The 24,064-nt window shown below is 49.8% G+C and overlaps 1 protein-coding gene across 1 annotated transcript; it reads right to left on the reverse strand.

The window, feature by feature from the left end:
* Positions 1-1,039: 1,039 nt before the first annotated feature.
* ANKLE2 (ankyrin repeat and LEM domain containing 2) lies at positions 1,040-23,728 on the reverse strand. The gene is made up of 13 exons (XM_046025556.1): positions 23,492-23,728; positions 17,067-17,540; positions 15,140-15,346; positions 13,800-13,993; positions 13,531-13,719; positions 9,837-9,959; positions 8,134-8,200; positions 7,260-7,432; positions 5,988-6,094; positions 5,037-5,227; positions 3,964-4,600; positions 3,168-3,299; positions 1,040-2,717 (listed from the first exon to the last, which is right to left on the reverse strand). The coding sequence occupies exons 1-13, from the start codon at positions 23,676-23,678 to the stop codon at positions 2,513-2,515; spliced, it is 2,886 nt and encodes a 961-aa protein (XP_045881512.1). The 5' UTR covers positions 23,679-23,728; the 3' UTR covers positions 1,040-2,512.
* Between the last annotated feature and the right edge of the window lie 336 nt (positions 23,729-24,064).

The following is a 24,064-nucleotide window of genomic DNA, read 5'->3' on the forward strand; positions in this document are numbered from 1 at the left end:
AAAGACGTGACTGCCAATTGACTGGTAGCTCGTCACGGCCTCCCATCCCTGGATGTGCACTCCGCTCACCTGTCCCGTCCCAGTGGCTACTGCAAGGACATGGCCTTGAGATGGTGAGGTGGGGCTCAGCCAGGAAGGGCTTCCACATACACTCTCCGGATGAGGAGGACGGTGGGTGCAGGAATCTATTCATCTGGCCGCCCAAGATGAGCCCTCGTATGTAAAGTCTACTGCTTACTAGACCTGCCACCTCCCAAGCTGGAGTGGCGTGGCCCTTTCCTTAGTCCCTTTCTGCCCTCTGAATACAGAATACTCATTCTGTAACACCCTGGTGGTGGCTATCCCCAGTCAATGACCAGAGGACTTTTCTGTGTCCCTTGTGCCTGGCACCACAGCACCACCCCACTGTGGCAGAGGGGTCCCCATCACCTCTTTGGAACTAAAAAAGTTACACACCGGTTGTTAACATCACAAGAAAGGTTTTTCATTTCTGAGGGCAATTATAAAATTTGTGCTAGCTTAACTGAAAGTTATCTTTCAAGACCATGTTAAGGGGCACCTGGGTGGCTCAGTGGTTTAAGTCTCTGCCTTCAGCTCAGGTCATGATCTCAGGGTCCTGGGATCGAGCCCCACATCGGGCTCTCTGCTCAGTGGCGAGCCTGTTTCTCCCTCTCTCTCTGCCTGCCTCTCTGCCTACTTGTGACCTCTCTCTCTGTCAAAAAAAAAAAAAAAAAAAAAAAAGACCATGTTAAGTATGAAAGGGGCCGCAAAACAGCATTCACCACTATCAGATTAACGTATTGTTTCATTACAACACTATCTAAGATTTTACTAAAAACAGCACTTTGCCTAGGCGTCCACAAGAAGTTTTTTCTGAAAGATTAGAATTATTACCACATGGTTTTAATAATAACTTATTTCATTAAGTAGTTTAAAAATGCATTAACTGGGGCCAGGGCCACCTTATATAAACAAATGGACAAACAGGCAAAGATAACCCAAACCTTCAGAAAATAAGAAACACGGTCTGCAAAATTTGGACAGAAACACTTTTAATTTCCATCCTAATATTTACAACATATGCGTAACAGGATTTTACAGAAAACAGATCATTGCTGTGAATGTACTATCTGTATTCTAATTTCTTTTGAGAACAAAGATGCCTTTTATAAATGCCACTGACTTTCAGAATAGAATGTATTTTTCTATGTTACATCCAGATCGTTACACAAGTAAAAACACCCTGTATAACCACCTTTTAAGTTTTAAAATCCAAATCTTGATTCCAATATTCCTGACCTGTCTTTTGTTAGCAGATGAAAGAAATAAACTTTTTTTTTTAAACACAAGTTCCAATTCAGAATTCTAATAACAACAACAACAACAAAATCTCACGCCTACTTAGTATCCCTGTATATTCTCATAAAGCAAGTTTCAGGAGAATAAAAAGTGATTTACAAAAGGCACTGGATTTAGCAAAAATTGGTAGAGTTTTCCATTTTGGATCAAACACTGGAAATATTCACAGAGCACCCCCAGTGCGTGAGCAGTCACGTATACCGGAGAGATGTAATTCAGGTGTGGAGTTTTGGGTTATCAATCACGGCAGTGGTTCTAAGATGACCCCCATGCTCCAGGCAGACCCCCAGAAGGTCATGACCATGGGGAAGTTAAAATAATTGGAGCAAGGTTACTGACTGGGACTCAAATCTCTAGTTTCTATACTAAAATGCAACACTCTTTTGTAAAGGAAATCCAGTGGAAGTGAATCTGGATATATGCAATAAATTTCAAACCCGGAGAACTTAAAGATCACTTTATTGGCACAACCCCGCAACGAAACCAAGTGACTGGCAGCGCAGGTTCCTTAGAGCTGCTGCTCCATCAAGTGCGGGGACCACTCCCGGGACTCCCACAGACCAGAGAATTTAGTCCCAGAGAAAAGCTGGTTTTATCTTCTGGTCACTAGTTTAAATGTTTGTGATGAGCCAAACTTGCAAGTCTAAGTCATCTTCACGTTTGTTTGCCCCCACACACGCACCTTATCGATCGGTCTAAGCCACTGGGACCAAGTGGCAAAACAAAAGACTTCTATCAGGAACGAAAAAGTCAGAGACCCTTCCCAGAAAAGGAAGATGGCACGAAATTCATCTTTGCTGTAAGAACGGGGGACTGGCAGCCCCGGCTCTGGCACTCACCCGGGCTTCTGGCACACACATGATGGGAACGGCGTCTTCCGCTTGCCCACGGTAGCTCAAGACCACACTGTTACACACTGACAATTCTCAGAAAGTTTGTAACTGGATTTGCTTCCATCAACTTCTCCCCAAACCCCAGAAAACTAAATTTTATACAAAACATTTGCATTTTCTAAAAAACTTTTACTCTCAAAATGAGAACTAATAAATTAATCAGAATATATTCTTTTTGTTAAGTTTTAGCAATAAACACTTTACCCTTCTTCCTTTAAAAACAAAGAAGACAACGAGCCGCCCAGCAGCTTGCTCCGGCCTTACAAGGCCGTGAGCTGCGCCAGGTGCGCCATTCTGCGGAGGTGGCTCCCATGCGCGGGGCTGTAGCGCCCAGGGCTGCCCAAGCCTGGGGAGTGGGATGCGGGCCCGGGCTTCCCAGGGCTTCTCCTGGGGCTGCAGCTGTGGGGACAACCAACATCCAGCTGCTGAGACTCCAGCTTCCCTTTCAGCGCAGGGCTTGGCCAACTGAGGAAACCAAGAAAGCGCTGTCAGCACCGACGGGTGATATGGGCCCTGTCCCAAGCCCCGGGGGACCACCCGGCTCCAGAACGGGTGCTGCAAACCTCAGGACCACGAGCCCCAAAGATTCACAGAACATAGGACTTTCCACACAAGTCCCGTGTGGCCCCAACCACGGCTCCCGGCTGCTTCCAACCTGCTCCCCCAACCACGGCTCCCGGCTGCTTCCAACCTGCTCCCCGACCTGGTCAGCAGCATCCCCCGCTTCCCACCGAACCACACACACGTCTGCGCGGGGTCTGCCAGCCGCAGCCCCGTTGGGAGCCGCCTGTCAGCCTGGCCAAGCAGCGCTCCGAACAAAGCACTCCGTGAACTTACTGAGTCACCAGTGGACAGCCCAGAAGCCAGCTACCAGCGAGCCCTATGTAACACAGGTCACCCTGCAGGCCCACTGACCTCTGTCTGTCAGCGGGGGAGTAGCGCAGGACAGCACTCCTCCATCTGTGCACGGCCGGGTACCGCTGAGGGTCCACTTCTGTACACTCCAGAGCGGCCAAAACATCTCGATCCAGTTTTGACGGCTCCTCTCTACAGGGCAGAAAAAAAGGAAAGAGAAAGCGGAAGCATTCGTGATTAAAAAGACTTCCAACGCCACTACTCAAGAGCCTAGGACAGGAGCAGAGGGCGAGCAAAGGCCAGGAGCTGCTGGTCCGTTCCTGCCACCACCGGACCCAGCTATCAGGGCCACGATGTGGGCTGTGCGGCGACAGAGGCCACACTGGCAGACAGAAGGCACTGTCCCACAGGGGGCGTGATGGACCCAATACTGAGTATCTCCACCTCCAGGGTCACCGACCAGAAGGCTGACCCAGAAGGCCTGTGCCCTGGGAGGCTGAGATTACTCCAGGATGGGCTTTCTTCCTAAAACATAACGAGTTCTTGGTACAGTTCCAGTTGTTCTGGGGAGGACTACTTCCCCAGGGAGCAGAGCGAGGCGTGAGGCTGGCTGGAAAGGAAAACGCGTGTCCCGCCAACCTGGAAGATGGCAACACAGCACCAGGAGCTACACACTCATGCAAGAGATGGGAGCCAGAAAAGCAAGTCCAACCAGGTTGTGGGCAGAGAAAAGGTTTAAGAAAACTAGGACGGTGCCACGTGAGCTCACGTCCACTCCCACGGCCTGCCTCAACGTCAGGCGCGCTCCCACATTCACTCCCACGGCCTCACGCACGCACACACCCCCAACTCATACCCAAAAAGGAAGAGCTCCTTCGTAGTGGGCACCCCTGAGGGCTCCGAGGACATGGAACCACAGTTCTGCTGAACCTCGGGCACAGGAGTGTCAGGACCCAGACGTATTTTAGCCATTTTGGCTGACATTTCGCTCTCTGTCCTGGTTTGGTTATCTCTAAGTGTGTCAGCAGCAGGCGGCTCTAACAAGTCATTCTCGACTGCATCCGTTCTTGATGTGAAGCTCTTCTTGTCTCTACTTTTCCTGTTTTTATTTGATGTCTTAGGAAAATTACTTCCTAGGTCTTGCAACTGCAGTTTATCGAACTCAACCGTCAAGCCAGAAACCGGCGGGATGAGAGCTTCCCCGGCGCCTGGGGCCTCCAGCCTCTTCCTGCCCGGGGTCCTGCTGCTGCTCAGGGGGCCACAGAACCCATTCCTGCTGCCGTGGGGACTGGTCAGGGTGGACGCTTCTATAAGGCTGGTCTCCTGCTCCAAGGGAAGGATGTCACACTTCGAGTCCCCAAAAGTGCTAACTGTGGGCTGGGTGTTGTTTCGAGCCGTGTTCTGTCGATTTTTAATCTCTTCCAAGCTCAAGTCGTCGTCTTCATCCAGAAACGCCCTCACAGAGATGGAATTGCTGCACTTGCCAGCACGGCCTACAAGGGAGAGAGAGCAGCTCCTCAGAGGCGTGGGTGACACAGTCCGCGAAGAGATCACACGGTGCAGCCACAAATCCCCAGGACCAGCAGCCAACGGCCTCTCCTTCAGAGCCACCCGCTCGGACTCCCAGGCAGAGCCTGTGCCGCCCTTGGGAAAAGCCCAGCAGGACCCTGCACAGGGAAACAGCAGCGTCCAGGCCCCCACCTTCAAAGGCAGGAAAATGAGAAGGAGGCCAAGGTCAAGGGCAGGCATGTGTGGCACATGACAGTGGCTGGTACCTCCCGCCTGACTTGCTAGGACACCAGGGGCCGAGAACACGAGCAGCTGACAGAAGTAGCAGGCACTGGCTCTCCACGCGGACACGCTTACTGGTGTGCGGCCACAGGGCAGGGGCCAGGTCTCGAGAACCCACAGACCTCTGTGTGTCCTTACCAAAGGCAGAGAGGTTCTCCTGATGACAGGCCTCATTTTCTCCCGAGTCTTGTGGGGACTTTTTGCCTGCCTCCTGGTGACTGAGATATTCTTCTAGCTTTTGCAGACCCTCCTGGGAAGACAGATCAACAAAACAGCCCAGAAAGTCCCAGTATTCGACCCAGGGGTACCCCAGCTCGCGAGCCAGCTCCCTGAAAGAGTAAGACAATGCATCAGTCGGAAAACACGGAACGGACCACACAGATAACAGCCACTCCGTGCCGGGAGGGCCAAGCAGTGCCTGGAGTCTTGGCTGTGACTCTGATCATATCGTAAATGTGGGCTAAAATAGTACTTTCTGTTTTCTCAAGCAGGGCCAGACTAACAAGGTTTCAGACATGGGCCGCCACACTGAGCGCACTGAAGTCATGGTGAGAGAAGGGGGCCGCAGCCACCCCACTCACACCACACGCTACAGAGGCAACAGGTCAGACATGAATCCCCATAAACAGAATGGCCTTCCTATTTCCTTAAAACAACTGTATAAAGTTGGAGAGGATTCTAGTTTAGGCACAAAAGCTTAAGCTGGGAATCTGAAATTACGTGTATATTTTGAGACAAAGTTTTAAAACAATTCAGAAGTAGCTTCTGGCCACAGCACCTCTTGTGTTTTATTTCCTGCTCTACTGCCAAGGCGACACCCCCCTTATGGCCATCATGCAAAACGCTGCCATGAGTCTCTGCCTGGAGAGGGACCGCTGGCAGACACCTCTGCACAGCGTGTGCGATGTCTGCAGGAGTCAGACCACAGGGGAAACGCTTCACATCCCCCCACTCCAACCCCATGAGCACGTCCCAGGAATGACTATTTTGCAGCTGGAACTTTCTGTCTTCGGCCAACACAGAAGCATGCAACATACAAAACGACACTGCCACTCAGCTCCGCTCCCTCCGTGCTAAGCCAGCCAGTACCTTCCCACCCTCTCCATGCCTCTTTCTGGATCCGTCTTCCTGACATTGTGAAAGAAGCCTGCTTTCTCTCGAGGTGGCGTTTTCCAGAGCTTGCGAAAATCTTCTGCCTGAGGAGAAAACGTCCTGAGCTGTGCTATGCCCGCAAGTCACGGGAAGCACCAGCACCACAGAGCCTGCCGAGTGCCTCCCGGCACCCTTCCTTGTCCTCACACCCTGGGCAACGTGCCCTCCTGTGTGACAGCTAGACAGACCGCAGGGCCACATGAGGACAGCAGCACTGAGGGGCTCTGGCAAGGCTCCACCACCTCCCTCCAAGGGGCCCAGGCTGGGCTGTGAGGGTCAGAGCTGCCACACTGAGAGCCTCGTCACTTTCCCAACACACAAGAGGAAAATGAGTGTTTACATTTTTAAGTCACTCAGAGTTTTGTTTTACGAAACTGAATCTAACCTACCTGATAAGACCTGTTTTTGGAGACATTTCCGTAACTGCAAGTAACTAGTTATTTACAATTATCAACACTGGCGCGCGGGTGGCACAGCTGGTAAAGCATCTGACTCTTGGTTTCGGCTCAGGTCATGGTCTCGAGGTTTGGGACCCAGGCCTGTGTCAGGCTCCTTGCTCAGTGGGGAGTCTGTTTGGGATTCTCCCTCTACCCCTGCTCTCTTGCTCTCAAATAATTTTTAAAAATAAAATAATTATTCTTAAATGTTATTAATACAGTAGATCTCCTGTTATGCATTTATTTTGTTTTTAAGATTTTATTTTTGGGTTATCTCCACACCCACCGTGGGGCTCAAACTCACAACCCTGAGATCGAGTCACACGTTCCACCAACCACACTGCCCAGGCGCCCCTTTAAAATCTCTAATGAGAAAGACAACACACAGCCTGTGAAATACCTCAGCCCTGAAGGTGAACTTCACAGTCGGCACACTGCGGCTTCCCAGTGACCATACATCCCCCCAATTCCGGGAGTGGACAGCCCGGCTCGACTGGCACGTGGTTTGAGAAGGGTCGTGATACGGACAGAAGGGCCAGGCGATGACGGGCAGCTGCCCAAGTAAACTAGGCTTCTCTAAAGCATGGGCTCACCACCACGTTCACGCCGGCTCACCAGCAAAGCACAGGTCAAGGCATTCCTGTCCCTCCCGCAGATGTCCTCAAGCCCCGTCACCAGACACAGGGGTTCCATGAGCCCCGGTCCAGAATACCCAACACTCCTGGTGGGGAGAGCCAGGAGCTGACTCCCAGAAGCTTCTACAGTAGCTCACCTTGGATGGGCTCAGGGGCCCCGCAAAGGCTCGCAAGGTTAGAACAGGGTCTCTGGGGCCGCCTCCCCCATGCCCGATATGAGAGGTCTCAGTCGTCTGGTCTGAAGACCACAACTCCCCAATCACAGGAGACGAGGTGTCCTCGGCTCTCAAGAGCGGTACGTAGTAGTGGCCTGGAAGGAGGAGACAACCCAGGTAAGGCGTCTGCTTGGGCGGGGCCCTGCCTCAGCAGCTGCATCACCATCACTGAGGAACACCAGGGGCTTTGCAAGCGATCAGTGATGAAGAGTGCAGAAGCTCCGAGCCAGAGCCTCCGGGCGAGGGGCCAGTTTCTGCCAGACCCACTGAACTAGCCCCACATTCTTCCTCCACTGGAGGACTGAAAGGAAGGGAGGAAGGGGAGCAGCAGACACCCTTCTTTAGTCCCACATACTCTGTGTATCAACAAGATTAGCAGGAGTGGGGGGCCTAAGAACTGCGAAAGGAGAGACAGGCCATGGCACCAAAGGCGGCTGCTGACGAGCCAAGCCAACGCCAGACCAAAGGGCTCCTTCCACCCTCTGCCCTGGTGATGTGCAGGCTGCGCTCGGGGACCAGAGGGACCCGCCATGTGGGATCCCTGCAGAGATCATGGGGTGATGCCGTGAGCAACAGTCTGATGACAGACAACCTGACATCTCCCAGGGACGGTCAAGGCTTCTGAGGAGGGATTATATGACAAGTGGCGTGCGAGCTGGGGGTTCAGGAGCAGATCACCCTGAGAAGGGCTGCCACCCTGAGGGGAGCTTGCGCCCGCCACGTAAGGCCAGGCTCAAGCAGTCCAGGGCCCTCCCACCGGCGGTCCTCACCATCCACGCGCCCGGCCCCACCTTACCCTTTAAGTACTCTCTAATGCGCTCCTTCAGTTCCACAGACTTATTTCTGCTTCTTTCACAAATCACCTGTTTTAAAAAGCCACAGTATGTGAATCGTCTGTATCTTAATTTCTCACTAAAATAATTTTATAAAAGCAACTTTTAAAACTAACAAAGCAAGGACTGCGTCCTAATGCTGAAAACCTCGTGAAGCCCACAATCAGAAGACAAGCACTGAACAAAACGGTCTTTCTTACAGAAGGTTCTGTGAATGCTGAAGGGGTCAGGACGAGAACAAACTCTGTGGGTGAACTTTACTTGTCTTTCTTCGTGCTCAAGTACACACTCCAGTCTTCTGCCTGGAGAGGCACAATCGGTCAGGGCAGAGAAAGGCCGACAGGCCGCTAATGTTTAGCAGCAAGAGCTCCCCGTCTGGGCCTGTCCGTGGCTGTTGTCTGGCTTGATTATAGCAGAATTCCTATTTAGCATGCCACACAGTGTTTTCCTCTTGCTACTACAGGAGTCAACTATCCCCCTTAGAGAACTGTAGCAACAAGGACATTTTTGCTAGAATAAAAAACCAGTACCCCTCAAAAAAGGAAGGAGCCACAAAATTGCCATCTCCTGCTAGCCTGTGAGAGAAAACAACTCTACTGTGTCCTGTCCAGCAGCGCAACTTATTTTTTTAAATGTGTAACTGACTGTGACAAATGGCAAATGCTTTAAGAATGCCCCTTAACAAGTGACAAATATATTGAAAAAACACACGTACTCATGCACACAAAAAGTTGAGTCAGACACATGAAAAATAACAGTAATTTCTGAGTTGTCGAATGGTGAATTTTCTCTCTTTTTGCTTATGTGTACTCTGAAGGTTCTCCAGAACATGAGCACTAGGAAGCCACAGCTACTACAAAGGTGGCGTTCACTACCAGCTTGGAGCCCTTACAGATTCCATCTCAAAGGGGTGGCTGGTCCAGGTCAGCAAGCCAATAGCTCCAGTGCACAGAACAAGACTGCCCACCTAGCTCTTGTCAGGTCCACCTCCCCAACCCCCAAAAGATGTACCTCTCTCTGCCCTCTCTAGAACACATTTTGCTCAACTGCCAGTACCAGTCCTCACAAGACTTGTGTGGGTCAGGTGAAAACAACTGGGAGGGGCTTAGGACAGCACCTGGTATGGAATGAGCTAAGCACATGTCAGCTGCTTTCAGCACCACCAGCCTCCTCACGACCACCACCCTCACCAGCTTCACCACCACCACCTTCCCCATCAGCACCTTCATCACCACCGCCACAACTACCATCAGCAGCAGCAGCACCATCACCATCATCACCATCACGACCACACTGACCATCCTCACCACCACCATCACCACCACCATCCTCACCACCACGTCCTCCTCCATTCCCTGACTCCCTGGTCAACCGAGGTATGCACAGAGAGAACCTGATAAAAAACCCATGGGCTGCTGAGAACAAATGACCACCAGTTTCCGGAAAATAAAATCAGGAAATATGGACACTTTACTCCCTCCTGATTCTACAGAAGCGTCATCTTCACAGTACGTTTTACTCAGTAATCATGGCTCTAAGATGTGCCCGTGAGGCAAACACGTTCATACAGTCAGTACTGTGACTTTACAGTAGCTATGAACAAGACTACGAGTTCACATATTTTCATGCCTAACACTACAGAAACAGCATTTTAATAGATACTTACATCTTCGGGAGTTTTATCATACTTATTCCTTGGATTTTTTACAATCAAAGGGTGTGAAGAAAGCACGTTGACCACATCTGCATTCCCAAACTTACAAGCAAAGTGCAACGGCGTGTCATAGCCCTGAGAAAGGTACAGAGAAAGAGTATTTCTTATTTGTTTGTTTCATAAGGTTCTTTACGATAAAAACAGGTATTTAGCAGAACAAACAAAAACCTTCAAAATCCAAAGACCATAAAAAGACACTGTTACTCTCTCTGAGGAATGACCAGCGCGTCAGCACGTGCCCACTCTAAGCCAGGGCTTGAGGCCAACCCGGCGCCCCAGTTACTGTTGCCAGCGCTGCGGGGCCCAGGCCCAGGGGGAGTTTGTAAATGAGCAAGGGCAAGATACCTGCTCAGTAAACGGCGGCTTTAACAATTCAGGGCCCGGTACAGTGTTATATAATCAATGCTCAAAAGATGAAATAAACGGGGCACCTGGGTGGCTCAGTCAGTCAAGTGCCTGACTCGTAATTTCCGTTCAGATGATGATCTCAGGGTGGTCAGACTGAGCCCAAGTCAGACTCTGCACTCAGCACGGAGTCTGCTGGAGTTTCTCTCTCCCTCTCTCTCTGTCCTTCCCTCACTTGTGCTGTTTCTAAATAAATAAATATAATCTTAAAAAAAAAGGTGAGATAAACAAATGGAAGCAGCAGCCAAAATAAAACAGTCTATGAACACGGTCTGTACCCAAAGAAAACTCTCTCTAGCGGCTAATACCTAGTAAATGAAACCCTCCACTCCTGACCCCCGGGATGCTTGTCACTGCTCTCACTTGCCCTTAGTGGCACCCCTCCCCAGATACCTTCAACTAAGGCCTTAAGTGTAACATCCGTGGGCCTTCATGTAACAGTATCCTGTGACCAAGAGCTATAGAGCAAATCACTTCTGGGTCCCCTCACTTGAATGACCACAGGCTCAAATGCAGCACAGCCAAAACAGAACCCATTCACGTCTACCAGAGCTAGAAAAACGGCCATGCAGTCCACCTGTGATTACAAAGGACGGCAGATGCCAGCTCTGAAGTCCCTGGGAGGTGTCTCCGCCCTCCACATGCTGTACACCTGCCATCCCCTTAGTTTCTCGTCCAGGTTGCCAAGACTCCTCATGGACCTTGCTTCCTGCACTCAAACTGCCAGCTTGTCCGTCCCCCTCCAGGTGACCCGACCGATCTTGTGTGAGCAAGTAACCTCAACGCAGCACCCATCCCCTGCTCCACACCCTCTAGATCATCTCACCATTTCATACACTGCCCATGTGAACCTGAAAAAGTCTGGGTGCCTGCTTACAGCAGCCCTAACTGCATCCCGCCCTTTTGTCCAGCTTGGCAAACCTTCTCAACTGAGGGCCAAAAATCGAACATTTAGAATGAGCAGTGCTGTGTTCCCATAAAGCTTTATTTACAAAAATGGGCTGTCCTTTGCTAGATGTGCCCTGGTGCATTCTCCAAGTCACGACTTTGATTCACAGTCTACCTGAGACAACTCCAGCTCTGGGGCCCAAGCTCTAATAGCCTGACCTCCACTGCCAGGCCTGCGGCGGTGGGAGGACAATGGTCACTGCAGATCAGGGTCAATGTTCTCACTCATTCAGAGCATCCAACCTCAAAGGGACCTCAACACCACTGTCCCTTCCGGCCACTGCTCTTTTTCACGCCACAGAACACCCATCTCTAACCTGCTTCCAAATGTGCAAACCTGACTGCAACCTCTCTCCTCACCCCTGCCGGAAACTGCCGTTCCCTCACAGACAGCCTGGTTGGGGTTTTCTGATGCTGCAGGCTGGCGCAGCCCTGCTGCTCACCGTGCTGGTCTGTTGTGCCCGTGCCTTCTCAACACGTTTGTGGCCAAGAACTGAACTTATTCCTACTCTTTGTGAGTTATGGTCATAGACGACCTGTAACACCCAGGAAGGTATTAAGTGTTCCCCGTGCATGTGCATCTGCACATTTTCTGTGAATACTGCACAGACATCAGGGAAAACTGTGTTTCTCATATTTTCCAAGTCACACTTCCTGACGGTACTAATACAGTCAGGAATCCTTCCTTCCTGAGTGTGTTCACCCTTCGTTTTAACGGACATAACTCTGATTTCGCTCCTTTGTTTTTTTTAAAGATTTTTATTTATTTATTTGACAGACAGAGATCACAAGTAGGCAGAGAAGCAGGCAGAGAGAGAGGAGGAAGCAGGCTCCCCACTTGAACAGAGAGCCCGATGCGGGGCTCGATCCCAAGACCCTGAGACCATGACCTGAGCCGAAGGCAGAGGCTTTAACCCACTGAGCCACCCAGGCGCCCCTCGCTCCTTTGTTTTTACACTTACTACTGCTTTCATATAATCATTGTTTTCCTTTACTTCCTTCCATAATTCTACTATCTTGGCCAAATTTATCTTTATTCCCCCTTTTCTCTCTTGTTGATTTAAAAGTTATCTTGGGGCGCCTGGGTGGCTCAGTGGGTTAAAGCCTCTGACTTCAGCTCAGGTCATGCTCTCAGAGTCCTGGGATCGAGCCCCACATGAGGCTTTCTGCTCAGCAGGGAGCCTGCTTCCTCTTCTCTCTCTGCCTAGTTGTAATCTCTGTCTGTCAAATAAATAAATAAATAAAATCCTTAAAAAGAAAAAAAGTTATCTTTGCTTGGTGCCCAGGTGGCTCAGTCCTTAAGCGTCTGCCTTCGGCTCGGGTCATCATCCCAGGGTCCTAGGATCGAACCCCACATTGGGCTCCCTGCTCAGTGCGAAGCCTGCTTCTCCCTCTCCCACTCCCCCTGCTTGTGTTCCCTCTCTTGCTGTGTCTCTGTCAAACAGATAAATAAATAAGTTAGTCTTGCTTTGCAATTCTGGAGTTCAATGTGTCACATTCAACACGTTGTCATGAAACAGTAACGCCCCACTCCAACATGCTTGTGTTACTCCCTCTCCTGCCAACCACAGTTTTTCAAACTCCTAGGTTTCCTTAGAGCTTACAATCCTTGGCTCTAAGCTATCACTGGGTTCTGTCTTATATAAATACGTAAAATGCTTCTGTTTGAGGAATTTTTATGTAAGCGTGTGTGCACCATTAAAAAACAACCCTTTGAGGGGCGCCTGGGTGGCTCAGTGGGTTAAAGCCTCTGCCTTCAGCTCAGGTCATGGTCCCAGGGTCATGGGATCGAGCCCCGCATCGGGCTCTCTGCTCAGCGGGGAGCCTGCTTCCTCCTCTCTCTCTGTCAAATAAATAAAATCTTAAAAAAAAAAAAACAAACAAGAAAAACAACCCTTTGAAAATTTTAACTCTACAGGAAATATTCCTATTATTAAATGAAAAAAAAAAGGTAGTATGTAGATACCTAGAATAAAAAGTACCAAAACCCCTTTATTTCCCTCTTTCTTTAGGTTTTGACACTGGCTCATCCTCCCATCAAAGCCCAGCTCAGGCCACTCTGGAAGAAGGCCGGGAGGGACCTGTCCTCGCACACAGATGGGACTCCGGCCACCCTGTTCGGTGGGGGGTGGGTGGGTGGGAAGGACTCTCGCGTGTGAGTGGATGTCGCCCACCCCTTCCTAAGCTAGCCGAGCTCCATCGCCGTGCACCTCCCGTCCGCACGCCGCAGGATGCAGCAGACGCTCACATGGGACAGCCACAACCGGCGAGGACGTCAGCAGGGCCCACTCACCGCTTTGTCAGGCGTGTTCAGGTACAGGTCCACAATGTAGCAGATGCGCTGCTGCAGCATATGCGGCTCGTCGTCGGGGTACATGAGCCGCATAAACTCGGGGTTCTCCAGGGTCTCCAGGGTCAGCTGGCAGATAGAAGCCTGGTTCTCTTTGGCAGCGACATGCATGACGTTGTACCTACACCCTTCCTGAAAGAAAAGTGCACGTTCTGAGCATCGTTTCTGTCGGCCGCGGCTGATCGACGGAAGAGCCCTTGGAACAGGCTTACCTGTACGATGGTCGGATTGTCCCCGGAGCCGATCAGGTACCGGGGGTTACTCCAGGTCAGGTCCGAAAAGAGGTCTTCTTCCCCCTTCTCCACAGCTTTTCGGAGTTTGGCGGTGAGATCTTGAGTACGGGGGGTTTTGTAACTGTTTGCTCGTTCTCTGTTGATAGTTTCTGACTCTGAGGAGTACACAGCATCTGTCATTAAGAGACAGAATTTAAGAATGTTGAATTTCACAAACATTTTCTCATCGCCCCGTATGCTATACAGAGGGCAATGAAAATCTCTCCCACGGAAGCTGAAAACCTAGTTGGGAGTAACAAGAAGGAACCAGTTCGCATGAACAGCCGAGGGGCACACGTCCCAGCCAGCAACATTGCACAAGTGTCACTATGCCACGAGCCCAAGCACAGAAGGACCTGACTGGACTCTAGCTGCAAAAGGCTTTGTGAGGACGGAAGACGGCACAGCGGCCACACCCACATAAGAACTTCCGAGCACATGGAACACTCCCACAGAGGCAGAGTGGGCCAAGTGATTTTTGTTGTTGTTTGATTACAACCACCTGGGAGTGTCTGAAACAGTCTCTGGAGGGGTATCTGCACAAACTGTTCAACACCACCCAGTTCCCCTCTAAGAGGCACCTGTGTCAGGCCAAGTTAGGAAGAGGGGAAAGTAGCAGATGGGGCCTTCGACTGGAGGCCTATGTCCACAAGGAGAAGGAGCCTTCCCCGGGAGTCCCAGGCGGCCTGGGAAACAGGACACCTGTGAGCTCCTGGAGGGGACAAGATGGATACTAGGCGAAAGTTGGAGGCTACTGGAGTACCGCACGGTGCTGACGGAAAAGGCCTCTCACAAGACCCTGGTTCCCAGCCAGAGTGGGTAAAGTCAGATCTCAGACTAGATAGGCTATGCAGGTGAGCTCAACTTCTGCAGACTGTCTGGATCAGAGCAGGTGGCCCATCCCTGGAAGCAGGTGGAGCTTCGGCTGGGAAATGGCAGTCTCAGCATCTAACAAAGCCCAAGTCCCACGGGCAGCAAGGAGAGACGGAACAAAAGGAGCCCAACAAAAGGACCAACCGTGATCCTTCTGCTGCTTCCCCCTTGGCCTTGCCAGCTTCAGGCCCTGGAGCAGACGCCTGGCCCACTCAGTGCCCCGCTGCCTCTCTCCTCAGGGTCCTTCTCAGACCAGGCAACTGACCCGTCCTCCACGGCTTGGGCCTTAGCTCTCTCCTTCCGTGCAAATCAGACTTCTCTCAAAGGAGAAAACCATGTGGGGAAGACACAGAACACCTGGGCCCCAAGGACAGTAACAGCCAGAAATGAGCCGCCACATGACTTACCTTTCACTCCACCACTGCTGAAGACCGATGCTGTTTTCACAGGAGAAAGGGGTGAAGATGCTTTGCTTGGAGAAGGGAAATAATCACAAATTCCTCTAGCAAATTTCTCAGCATCTTCTCTACTCGAAAAAGCTTTAAATCGAGATCCTTTGATCATTTTGACAGCTTGCAATGCTTCCTTTCTATCTTCATAAACATGAATCCTTTCTGCACGGGAAAAGTAACAGGAAAATTAGGAGTAACCAGAGGCACTGTCACTTAGTTCAGTGCCATGGTTCAGACCATGGGTTTCCTAATAAACAACTGTTACCCAGTTGTCTGATTTTTCTCTCATATTAATATTTCAGATTTTTTTCTTCAAGATTTTTTTAGGGGCACCTGGGTGGGTCAGTGGCCTAGGCATCTGCCTTTCCATTTTTTAATCTTTTATTTTCTCTTTTAAGATTTTATTTATTTGACAAAGAGAGAGCACAAGCAGAGGGAGAGGCAGGCAGAGGGAGAAGCAGGCTCCCTGCTGAGCAGAGAACCCAATGCGGGATTCGATCCCAGGACCTTGGGATTACGACCTGAGCCGAAGGCAGAGGCTTTAACCCACTGAGCCGCCCAGGCACCCAAAGATTTTATTTTTAAGTAAGCTTACACCCAACATGGGTCTCAAACTCCCCAAACCCAAGATCAATAGTTGTATACTCCACTGACTTGAGATAACCAGGTGCCCCAATATTTCAGATTTTTAATCCTGAGGAAAAATGGCCTTAGCTAGTGAAAGAACATGATTAATAAGCTTATGTGTGGACATGAATATAAAAATACGTATTTTGTACACATGTTTAACTTTATATCTAAGGATACTATTTCATGCTGAAAAATAAAATTCCTGGATTAATGCTCTAAATAAAAATAGTAATAAAAGCAAGTTAAAAATTATGACTATGGAGCGCCTGGGTTCAGTCATTTAAGTATGTGACTTTGACTCTGGTCATGATATCAGGGTCCTGAGATACGGCCCTGCATCTAGCTCCCTGCCCAGCAGAGAGCCTGCTTCTCCCCTTTTCTCTATCCCAACTCCGGCTCACATTTGCTTGCACAGGCTCACTCATTTACACTCTCAAATAAAAATTTGTTTTAAAAACTGCAATTCTGGGGCGCCTGGGTGGCTCAGTGGTTAAAGCCGCTGCCTTCGGCTCGGGTCATGATCTCAGGGTCCTGGGATCGAGTCCCGCATCGGGCTCTCTGCTCAGCAGCAAGCCTGCTTCCCTCTCTCTCTGCCTGCCTCTCTGCCTACTTGTGATCTCTCTCTGTCAAATATGTAAATAAAAAATCTTTAAAAATAAAAAAATAAAAAAATAAAAAAAAATAAAAACTGCAATTCTTTGATACTGAAAACTACTTACAGCTGCGCAAGCCATTTATATTAACATAAAAGGTGTTCAGATGCTGTTGAATTAAAAAAAAAAGGAGGGGGGACTCCTGGGTGGCTCAGTGTCTACCTTTGGCTCAGGTCCTGATCCCAGGGTCTTGGGATCGAGTCCCGCATCGGGCTCCCTGCTCAGCGGGGAGCCTGCTTCTCCCTCTCCCACTTCCCCTACTTGTGTTCCCTCTCTCGTTCTCTCTCTCTCTGTCAAATGAATAAATAAAATCTTTAAAAAAAGAAGGAGGGAAATAATCAAATGGTAGCTAGCCAAAACCATTTGTAAGGTGAAGCATGTCTCACAGAAACCAATTTTTTTATTTTTAAAAATTCACATATACATTTACAAATAATTCAGCAGAGTTCTACCTAAAAATGCTAACATGGTTCACGTGGGGTGGTGAGATTATGGTGATTAAATTCTTTTCTTCTCTGGGGTTTGAGATTTTCACAATCACCAGCCCCTGCTGCCCACAAACCACCTGCGGAAGAGACACCAGGTGCTCATTACGCTACCATTTCTTGCTGGGGTGTCCTCGTACGCCGGGCACACCCCATAGTACAGAGGCGGCTCCACAGATGCCCTTGCCACAGCTTTGTGGCCGCTGACCCCAGTGGCGGCACTGAAGGGCGTGGAACAGGTCTTAGACGTCACGACATCTTCCTCTGGAGGATTCAAGCCCACGCTATAACCAAAATCTCTGTCTTCAGACAAGCCGACCTGCTCAGCCTGACTCCCTATAGCAGACTTCGACATCTTCTGTGCATCTTGGCTCAGAGCAGTGGCACTTGAGGTGTCGCAGCCAGGAGGATGTGAAGGCAGTGTTCTTCCGTGCTCTAATAAAGCCTGAGCCAATTTTTTCTCAAAAATGAACCTTGTGGTCGAGGTAATGGGTCCACATTTCAATCCGGCTTTCACAATTTCTTCTCTAAGGTCATCGGGATTCAGGAGTTTCAGTCGCGCCAAGATGGCGTCCATCGTCATTTCACCTGGGCACAAGACAACAAAAATCAATGTGATGGCTGTAAGTACATCTCTTTTCTTATTAAAAAAACAAAACAGGGGCGCCTGGGTGGCTCAGTGTATAAGCCACTGCCTTAGGCTTAGGTCATGATCTCAGGGTCCTGGGATTGAGTCCCGCATCGGGCTCTCTGCTGGGCGGGGAGCCTGCTTCCCTCTCTCTCTCTCTCTGCCTGCTTTTCTGCCTACTTGTGATCTCTCTCTGTCAAATAAATAAATAAAATCTTTAAAAAAAAAAAACAACAACACAGCAGTAGCAAAAAGCTGGCTTCAGTTTCATTTCAATCCAGTGTTTCTCCAGATTGTTTTTAGTCTATAAGCCCTCTATGAGAACTTTCTGAAGTTTTTGGTTTCCAAATTGATAATAATCTAAACAAAATTAGAATAAGCCATTTCTGGTTCATCTGGATATGGATGTTAGAACTGGTACTATTCCATGATACAATCACACTAACATTCTAGGAAAGTAAGCGTACTGGGGAAACAGGCATGCTCACTTGTTGCTAAGGGATAATGCGGAACAAAGTGAATGAAAAACCCATTAAAACTCCAACTCCAGAAATATAGCCTACAGATATTTTGTACTTTATTCCACAAATAAAGGGGATCTATCCAAAGATTTAGCCAGGGGAGCCACAAAGATAACTCTTGGAGTCATTCTGCTGACACTAATAACAAGTAGCTAATGTTTAGTGTCTTGGGTCTTTCCAAGAGCCTGGCTCTAGTGTAAAGACACTACGATTTTTCCGTGTGGCAGGTTATAATTACTATGCACCCCCATTTTACAGATGAAGAACCTGGATCACAGAGACACTAAGTAACTTACTCAAGTTACACAGCTACCCAGGAAGCGGGCTGAGCTACAGCAAGAGCTTTAATCCATACCTTTGGAGAAAGAGTAGTTAAACCGAGGGATTACAGGTTTAAGCATGGTTTAAGCATGGTCAGCAACAATTGGGGAAGAAGGTAAGAAATAAGGGGGCACAGACCAAGGCTATCGTCACGGGGCTGGAAACAAGGGCTCAGATTAGAAAAACTGGAGATCTTAAGGGCGGATGTATCAGATGCCATGGGGAGGGGTTTGAGGAACTGCAGTCAGCCTAGAATAACACCCAGATCTCTAGTCCAGACGCCTAGGAGTGACTCCTCCTGAGACAGAGAATCCTAGACATAGACAGATGGAGACTTAGGCATTATAGCATCAGAAACACCTTATGGCCACCAACTGGGCATTTCAATTTTCAAGTCCAAGATTTACAAGTTCAGAGTGGATAAGAGATCTGTGAGTCATGAGCACATGGATGGTGATTATAATACCAATAATACACCAGGAATAACAAGGAATAAATACAAAGGATTAAAAGACAGGAAAGAAAAAGAGAAACTCCTAGAAGGGATGAAGAAAGAATTACACAATGTATCGATGAAACCAAGGAGTATAAAGTTTTAAGAGGTACTGTCAGATGAAATGATGGAACATTCAAGATTAACTTTAAATTACTCTGGGGGTGGGATGTCTGGGTGGCTCAGCTGGTTAAGTGGCTGCCTTTGACTCAGGTCATAATCTCAAGGTCCTGGGATGGAGTCCCACATCAGCCTCCTTGCTCAGCAGGGAGCCGGCTTCTCCTGTCTGCTTCTCCCTCTGCCTGCCACCTACCCCTGCTTGTGCTCACTTTCTCCCCGAATTAAAAATAAAAATAATAAAGTATTTTTAAATAAATAAATTACTCTAGGGATGCCTTGGAGGCTCAGTTGGTTAATGGTCTGACTTTTTTTTTAATATTCTTATTTATTTGACAGACGAAGATCACAAGTAAGCAGAGAAGCAGGCAGCTAGAGAGGAAGCAGGCTCCCTGCTGAGCAGAGAGCCCGATGTAAGGATTGATCCCAGGACCCTGAGATCATGACCTGAGCCAAAGGCAGAGACTTTAACCCATTGAGCCACCCAGGCGCCCCTGGAGTGTCTTTTTTTTTTTTTTTTTAAATAAAACTTTCCTTTTTAACCCTAACCCTAACCTCCCAGATACCCCTGTACACTTTTTAAAAAATTTTAATGCCACCTTCCCCCACCCAACTCCAAGGTATCAAAAATGGCTGTTCCTTATTTGCAAAGGGGATATTAGCTTTTTAAACAATGAATGTACTGCACAGCCCTAAAAAGCTGCCAAAGAACTTGAAGGGGGTGGCCTACTGACCCAGGACTCTACCCAGGGAGCGCACCTAAGCAGATTCCCGCAGCACCTGGACATAGGAGCAACGGAGGTGGCTCAGGGACAGGAAACTGATGTAAAAGGCAGAGGGTAAAGAGAAGCCATGCGCAACGGGTCAGGACAAGGGGTGTGGATGCTCGGAATAAACAAGGGCCACATCCATTTCTACAAGAGCAGTTTTCATGCCGTTCCCGTGTCTGTGCGCCGCAGCTAACCTTTCTAACCCGGGCTAGTCTGAAGGGGGTTCTGTCCTTGCAGCCAAGCAAGCACCAGGCAGAACGAGTACCGCACGTCACAATACTAACCATGTGACCTTGGACAAGTTAAGCAAACTCCAAGCCCGTTTCCAAACTCCAAGCCCGTTTCCTCACCTATAAAACGGACACAATAACAGCTCTACTTCTTAGGTGGCAATGAAAATTAGATAAAATAATACCCGTTAAACCTGTGCTGCTGTGTTTGACACTGACAAATTATGCTTAACAGTCAGGTCTGGTTACTAAGTTATCAACTAACACAGGCTTATTAATCTAGCACAACACAGAATCCGCTCAAAGTCAATCTAAATAAAAACAAAGACACGGTTTTAACACACTGTCATTGATATTTGGAACACAATATACAAAACTGTACAAAAGGAAAAATAAAGCAGAAACTAATGAGCCTGGGAAACTGTTGGGGGTGGAGGGTGGAAACTGACAAGAGGAACTGTCCTGAGGGCCAGCCCAGGAGAGGGCAACAGTGTGACTTCATATGTTCTTTTAGGAACATGCTTGCTTCACATACTAAAAACTAATTTTAAAAAAAATGGGGGAAGGCCCCCCAGTGGAATACAAACCAGAACAAATGAGCTCCACTGCATTACAACTAGAAACAAACAGGTGGGAGAGAACTGACCTAGTAAATGAAAAGCACCGTGTGGCCACGCATGCTACAGGCCGGCAACTCTGCAGCTACTCTATGCCAACTCCAAGAACCAGCAGGTAGCCGGATAGAGAGAGGCTGAGGAAAGCCAGGTTCCTCCCCAGCAGAAGGCAGCTACAAGCAAGGGGAGGCGGAGGCCAGAACAGGGGTCAACAAACCTCCGTGAAGCGCCGCAGACTGAGGTTGAAGCTCTCTCCAACACTCACGAACAGCCATGGATCCAGTAAGACTCTACAAAGAGAGGCTGGGTTTGGCTGACAGGATGTGGTTTGCTGCCCCTTCGGCTAGAATCCAAAGTATCCGCCCAACCCTGACTGAGCACAAAGATGACAATGTGGAAACCCAGTTGGGTGCGCACGGTGAATACGGAATGCTTACAGGCCGTCCCACTTACAGTGCTGATGTAAGATAATAACATCAGGGGTCTAAGGGAACGCTTCACTGGATCTAACTTTTTATTTGGAAAAACCGATAAACTCAAGTTGAAAACCAGTATGGACGGTTCCCGGCAGCCCCATAGGTGACATCTTACACGCTGCAGCGCGTCAGGAAGCTGACAGGGGCCAAGCTTCTCCACGGCCTGCAACACTCTGCTGTCTTTGCATGGAATTCCATGACCGTCTAAATTCATAATCAGGGGTGCCTGGGTGGCTCAGTGGGTTAATCCTCTGCCTTCAGCTCAGGTCATGATCTCAGGGTCCTGGGATCAAGTCCCGCATCCGGCTCTCTGCTCAGCAAGGAGCCTGCTTCCCCCCTCTTGATGCCTGCCTCTCTGCCTACTTGTGATCTGTCAAATAAATAAAATCTTAAAAAAAAAAAATCTAAATAAATAAATAAATAAATTCATAATCAACCACTCAATGGTTCCAACATATCAAAGATCTCCTGCTGCCCCTTACAGTCACACCAACCTCCACCCCGTCCCCAAACCTTGACAAGCACTCATTTATTCTCTATCGCTGTAATTTTTCAAGAATGTTATTATAAATGGAATCATACAATACACATCTTCTCACACTGGCTGTTTTCACTCAGCATAATGCCCTAGAAACCAGCACCTCCTTCCTCTTCACCGGTGAGTAGCGCTCCAAGGTATGAATGTGCCACAGTCCCTTTAGCCATCCAGCCCTCGGGAGACATTTGGGCTGCTTCCAGTGTTTGGAAACTACAATTACAAGTACTTACAAACACGCACATATGGGTTTTTGCGTAGAAATAAGTTTTCATTTCTCTAAGATAAATGCCCAGGAAAGCAGTGCACAGTTACGTTTTTAAGCAACTGCCAGACTGATTTTGGACTGGCTAAAATTTTATTATTTCCACCAGCATTAAAGAGACACCCAGTTTTCTCAGCATTTCCACCAGCATTTGTGGTATTTTTATTTTAGCCATTTTAAAGGGTGTAATATCTCATTTTAGGTTTAATTTGTATTTCACTATTGGCTGGAAAAGTTGAGCTTCTTTTAACATGTGCATTTGTGTCATACTCTTTTTCCAATTTTTTATAAATCTAATATGACTTCAAAACAGAAAACTAAAAATTAAAAAGGAAAGTTTTATAAAAAAAAAAAAAGGCCTCTCTGCCTACCTGTGATCTCTGTATGTCAAATAAATAAATAAGATCTTTAAAAAAAAAAAAAAAACACTCCAGTAAGCCCGATGATTCACAGACCTGTACCCCTAGGGCAAATAATACATTTTTTGTTAATAAAAATAATTTTTAAAAAAGACACCCTAAACCCTTATCTCTTAGTCCCATGCCCAGTAGACACACATCATTCAGTTTTAGCATCTAGGGAATCTGGTCTTGGTGTCCAACAGGACTGACTGTGTAACCGGACAAATCAGTGTGCTATTTACTCAAGATGCCAACTACAGTGCGCCTGGGTGGTTCAGTCCATTCATTGTCTGCCTTCAGCTCAGGTCATGATCTCAGGGTCCTGGGATGCTGACTGGAATCTGGCTCCCTGCTCAGCATGGAGTCTGCTTTTCCTCTGCCTGCCGCTCCCCCTGCTTGTGCTCTCTCTCTTTCTGACAAGTAAATAAATAAAATCTTCAAAATAAAAAAATCCAGTTAAAACTGTCTTACAGGGATGAGAGAGGGCAAAGCAAGCAGCAGCCAACGGGATGGGGGTCAGCTGGACCTGGCGTCCACATGCCCGCCTTCCCAGCTGGCTCTGCCTCCCACCTGCGTTCTCAGCCAGAGCTGGGCTTTCCTGGAACGGTCCCCTCAGCTGCAAACCAGGACAAGAGAAAGAAGTCACCCCTCTGGGCCCTATTAGCCCTGACATCCCACGGTGGGCTCTTCAGCTTCACGGCCTGCTCCTAGAACCTCACCCTGCTCTCAGAGTCGTAAGGAACCCAGACTTTGGCGCAAGAGAGCCAACTAAGCCTGAAAGGATCCCGAAGGCCCGCAGGGCGCGCAGCATCGGGTGAGCCCACTGCCGCGGCACACACAGGACAGCGAGGCCACCGAGAAATCGAGCACAGGCTGCAGGACCCCGCAGAAGGGCCCAAACAAACAAACACTGCGCTGACAAGCCGCGGCAGCTTCCAGCTTTCCCATCGTCGGAACGCTGAAGACGCCCGACTTTACTCTAGGTCTTGTCCCGGAACCCCAGATTCGGGAAGGCGAGGAAGGGAGCCGAGACCCGGGGAGGGAAAAAAGGAGAGGGGCCTGGCGACGGGAGGGGAGGGGGCCGGGGGAGGGGAGGGGGCCCCGGGAAGGGTGGGGGGCCCGGGGCGGCGACGGGAGGGGCGCGGGCCCACCAGCGCGCAGGCCTCACCTGGGTCTAAGGCCGAGTTCGTGGCCACGCCGGGCGGCGGGGCTGGGGGTCCGCTCCGCCCCAGGCCCCGCGGCCGCTTCTCCAGCCGCCGCACCAGCCAGCGCACCGCGATGAGCAGCACCGAGGCGCCCAACAGCTCCCAGACCAGTGGCGCCCACTCAGCCGCCGCCAGCCGCGGCCACAGCATCGCCACCGCCCGGCCGCCGGCCCCGCCGCTGTGGAGGAGGCCGCCCGCCCCAGGACCCGGCGACCCAAGCTGCCCGCGCCACTGCCTGACGGCGCCGCACACAGGGGTGGCCGGTGCGGGGCCGAGACCAAACGTGCGGGCCGGGGCGCTCGCCCCCGTGCCCGGTGGCCCGGCAAGGGAGCGCGGCCGGGGGCCCAATCCCTGATGGCGCGGGGCGGTCGAGGGCGCCTTCAGGCAGTGGCGCGGGCAGCTCGAGTCGCGGGGTCTTGAGACGGGCGGCCCCCGCGGCCGCGGCGCGCTGCGAACTGGGGCTCCGGGAACCCGCCGGAGAGAGGGGAGGGCCGGTGGGCGGGGCTCGAGGGTCGGGCGGGGGTCTTGAGGGCTGG

The sequence above is a fragment of the Meles meles genome, chromosome 12 (genome assembly GCF_922984935.1).
Source record: "Meles meles chromosome 12, mMelMel3.1 paternal haplotype, whole genome shotgun sequence".
Taxonomy (NCBI): Eukaryota; Metazoa; Chordata; class Mammalia; order Carnivora; family Mustelidae; genus Meles; species Meles meles.

Coding starts and splice junctions, on each gene's coding strand:
- ANKLE2 (XM_046025556.1), bottom strand. CDS start 23,678: ATGCTGTGGCCGCGGCTGGCGGCGGCTGAGTGGGCGCCACTGGTCTGG. Junction 13,720..13,799: donor ACAATCCGACCATCGTACAG/GTAAGCCTGTTC, acceptor CTTTTCTTTCAG/GAAGGGTGTAGGTACAACGT. Junction 3,300..3,963: donor AAGGAGCTCTTCCTTTTTGG/GTATGAGTTGGG, acceptor TCTGCCCTGTAG/AGAGGAGCCGTCAAAACTGG.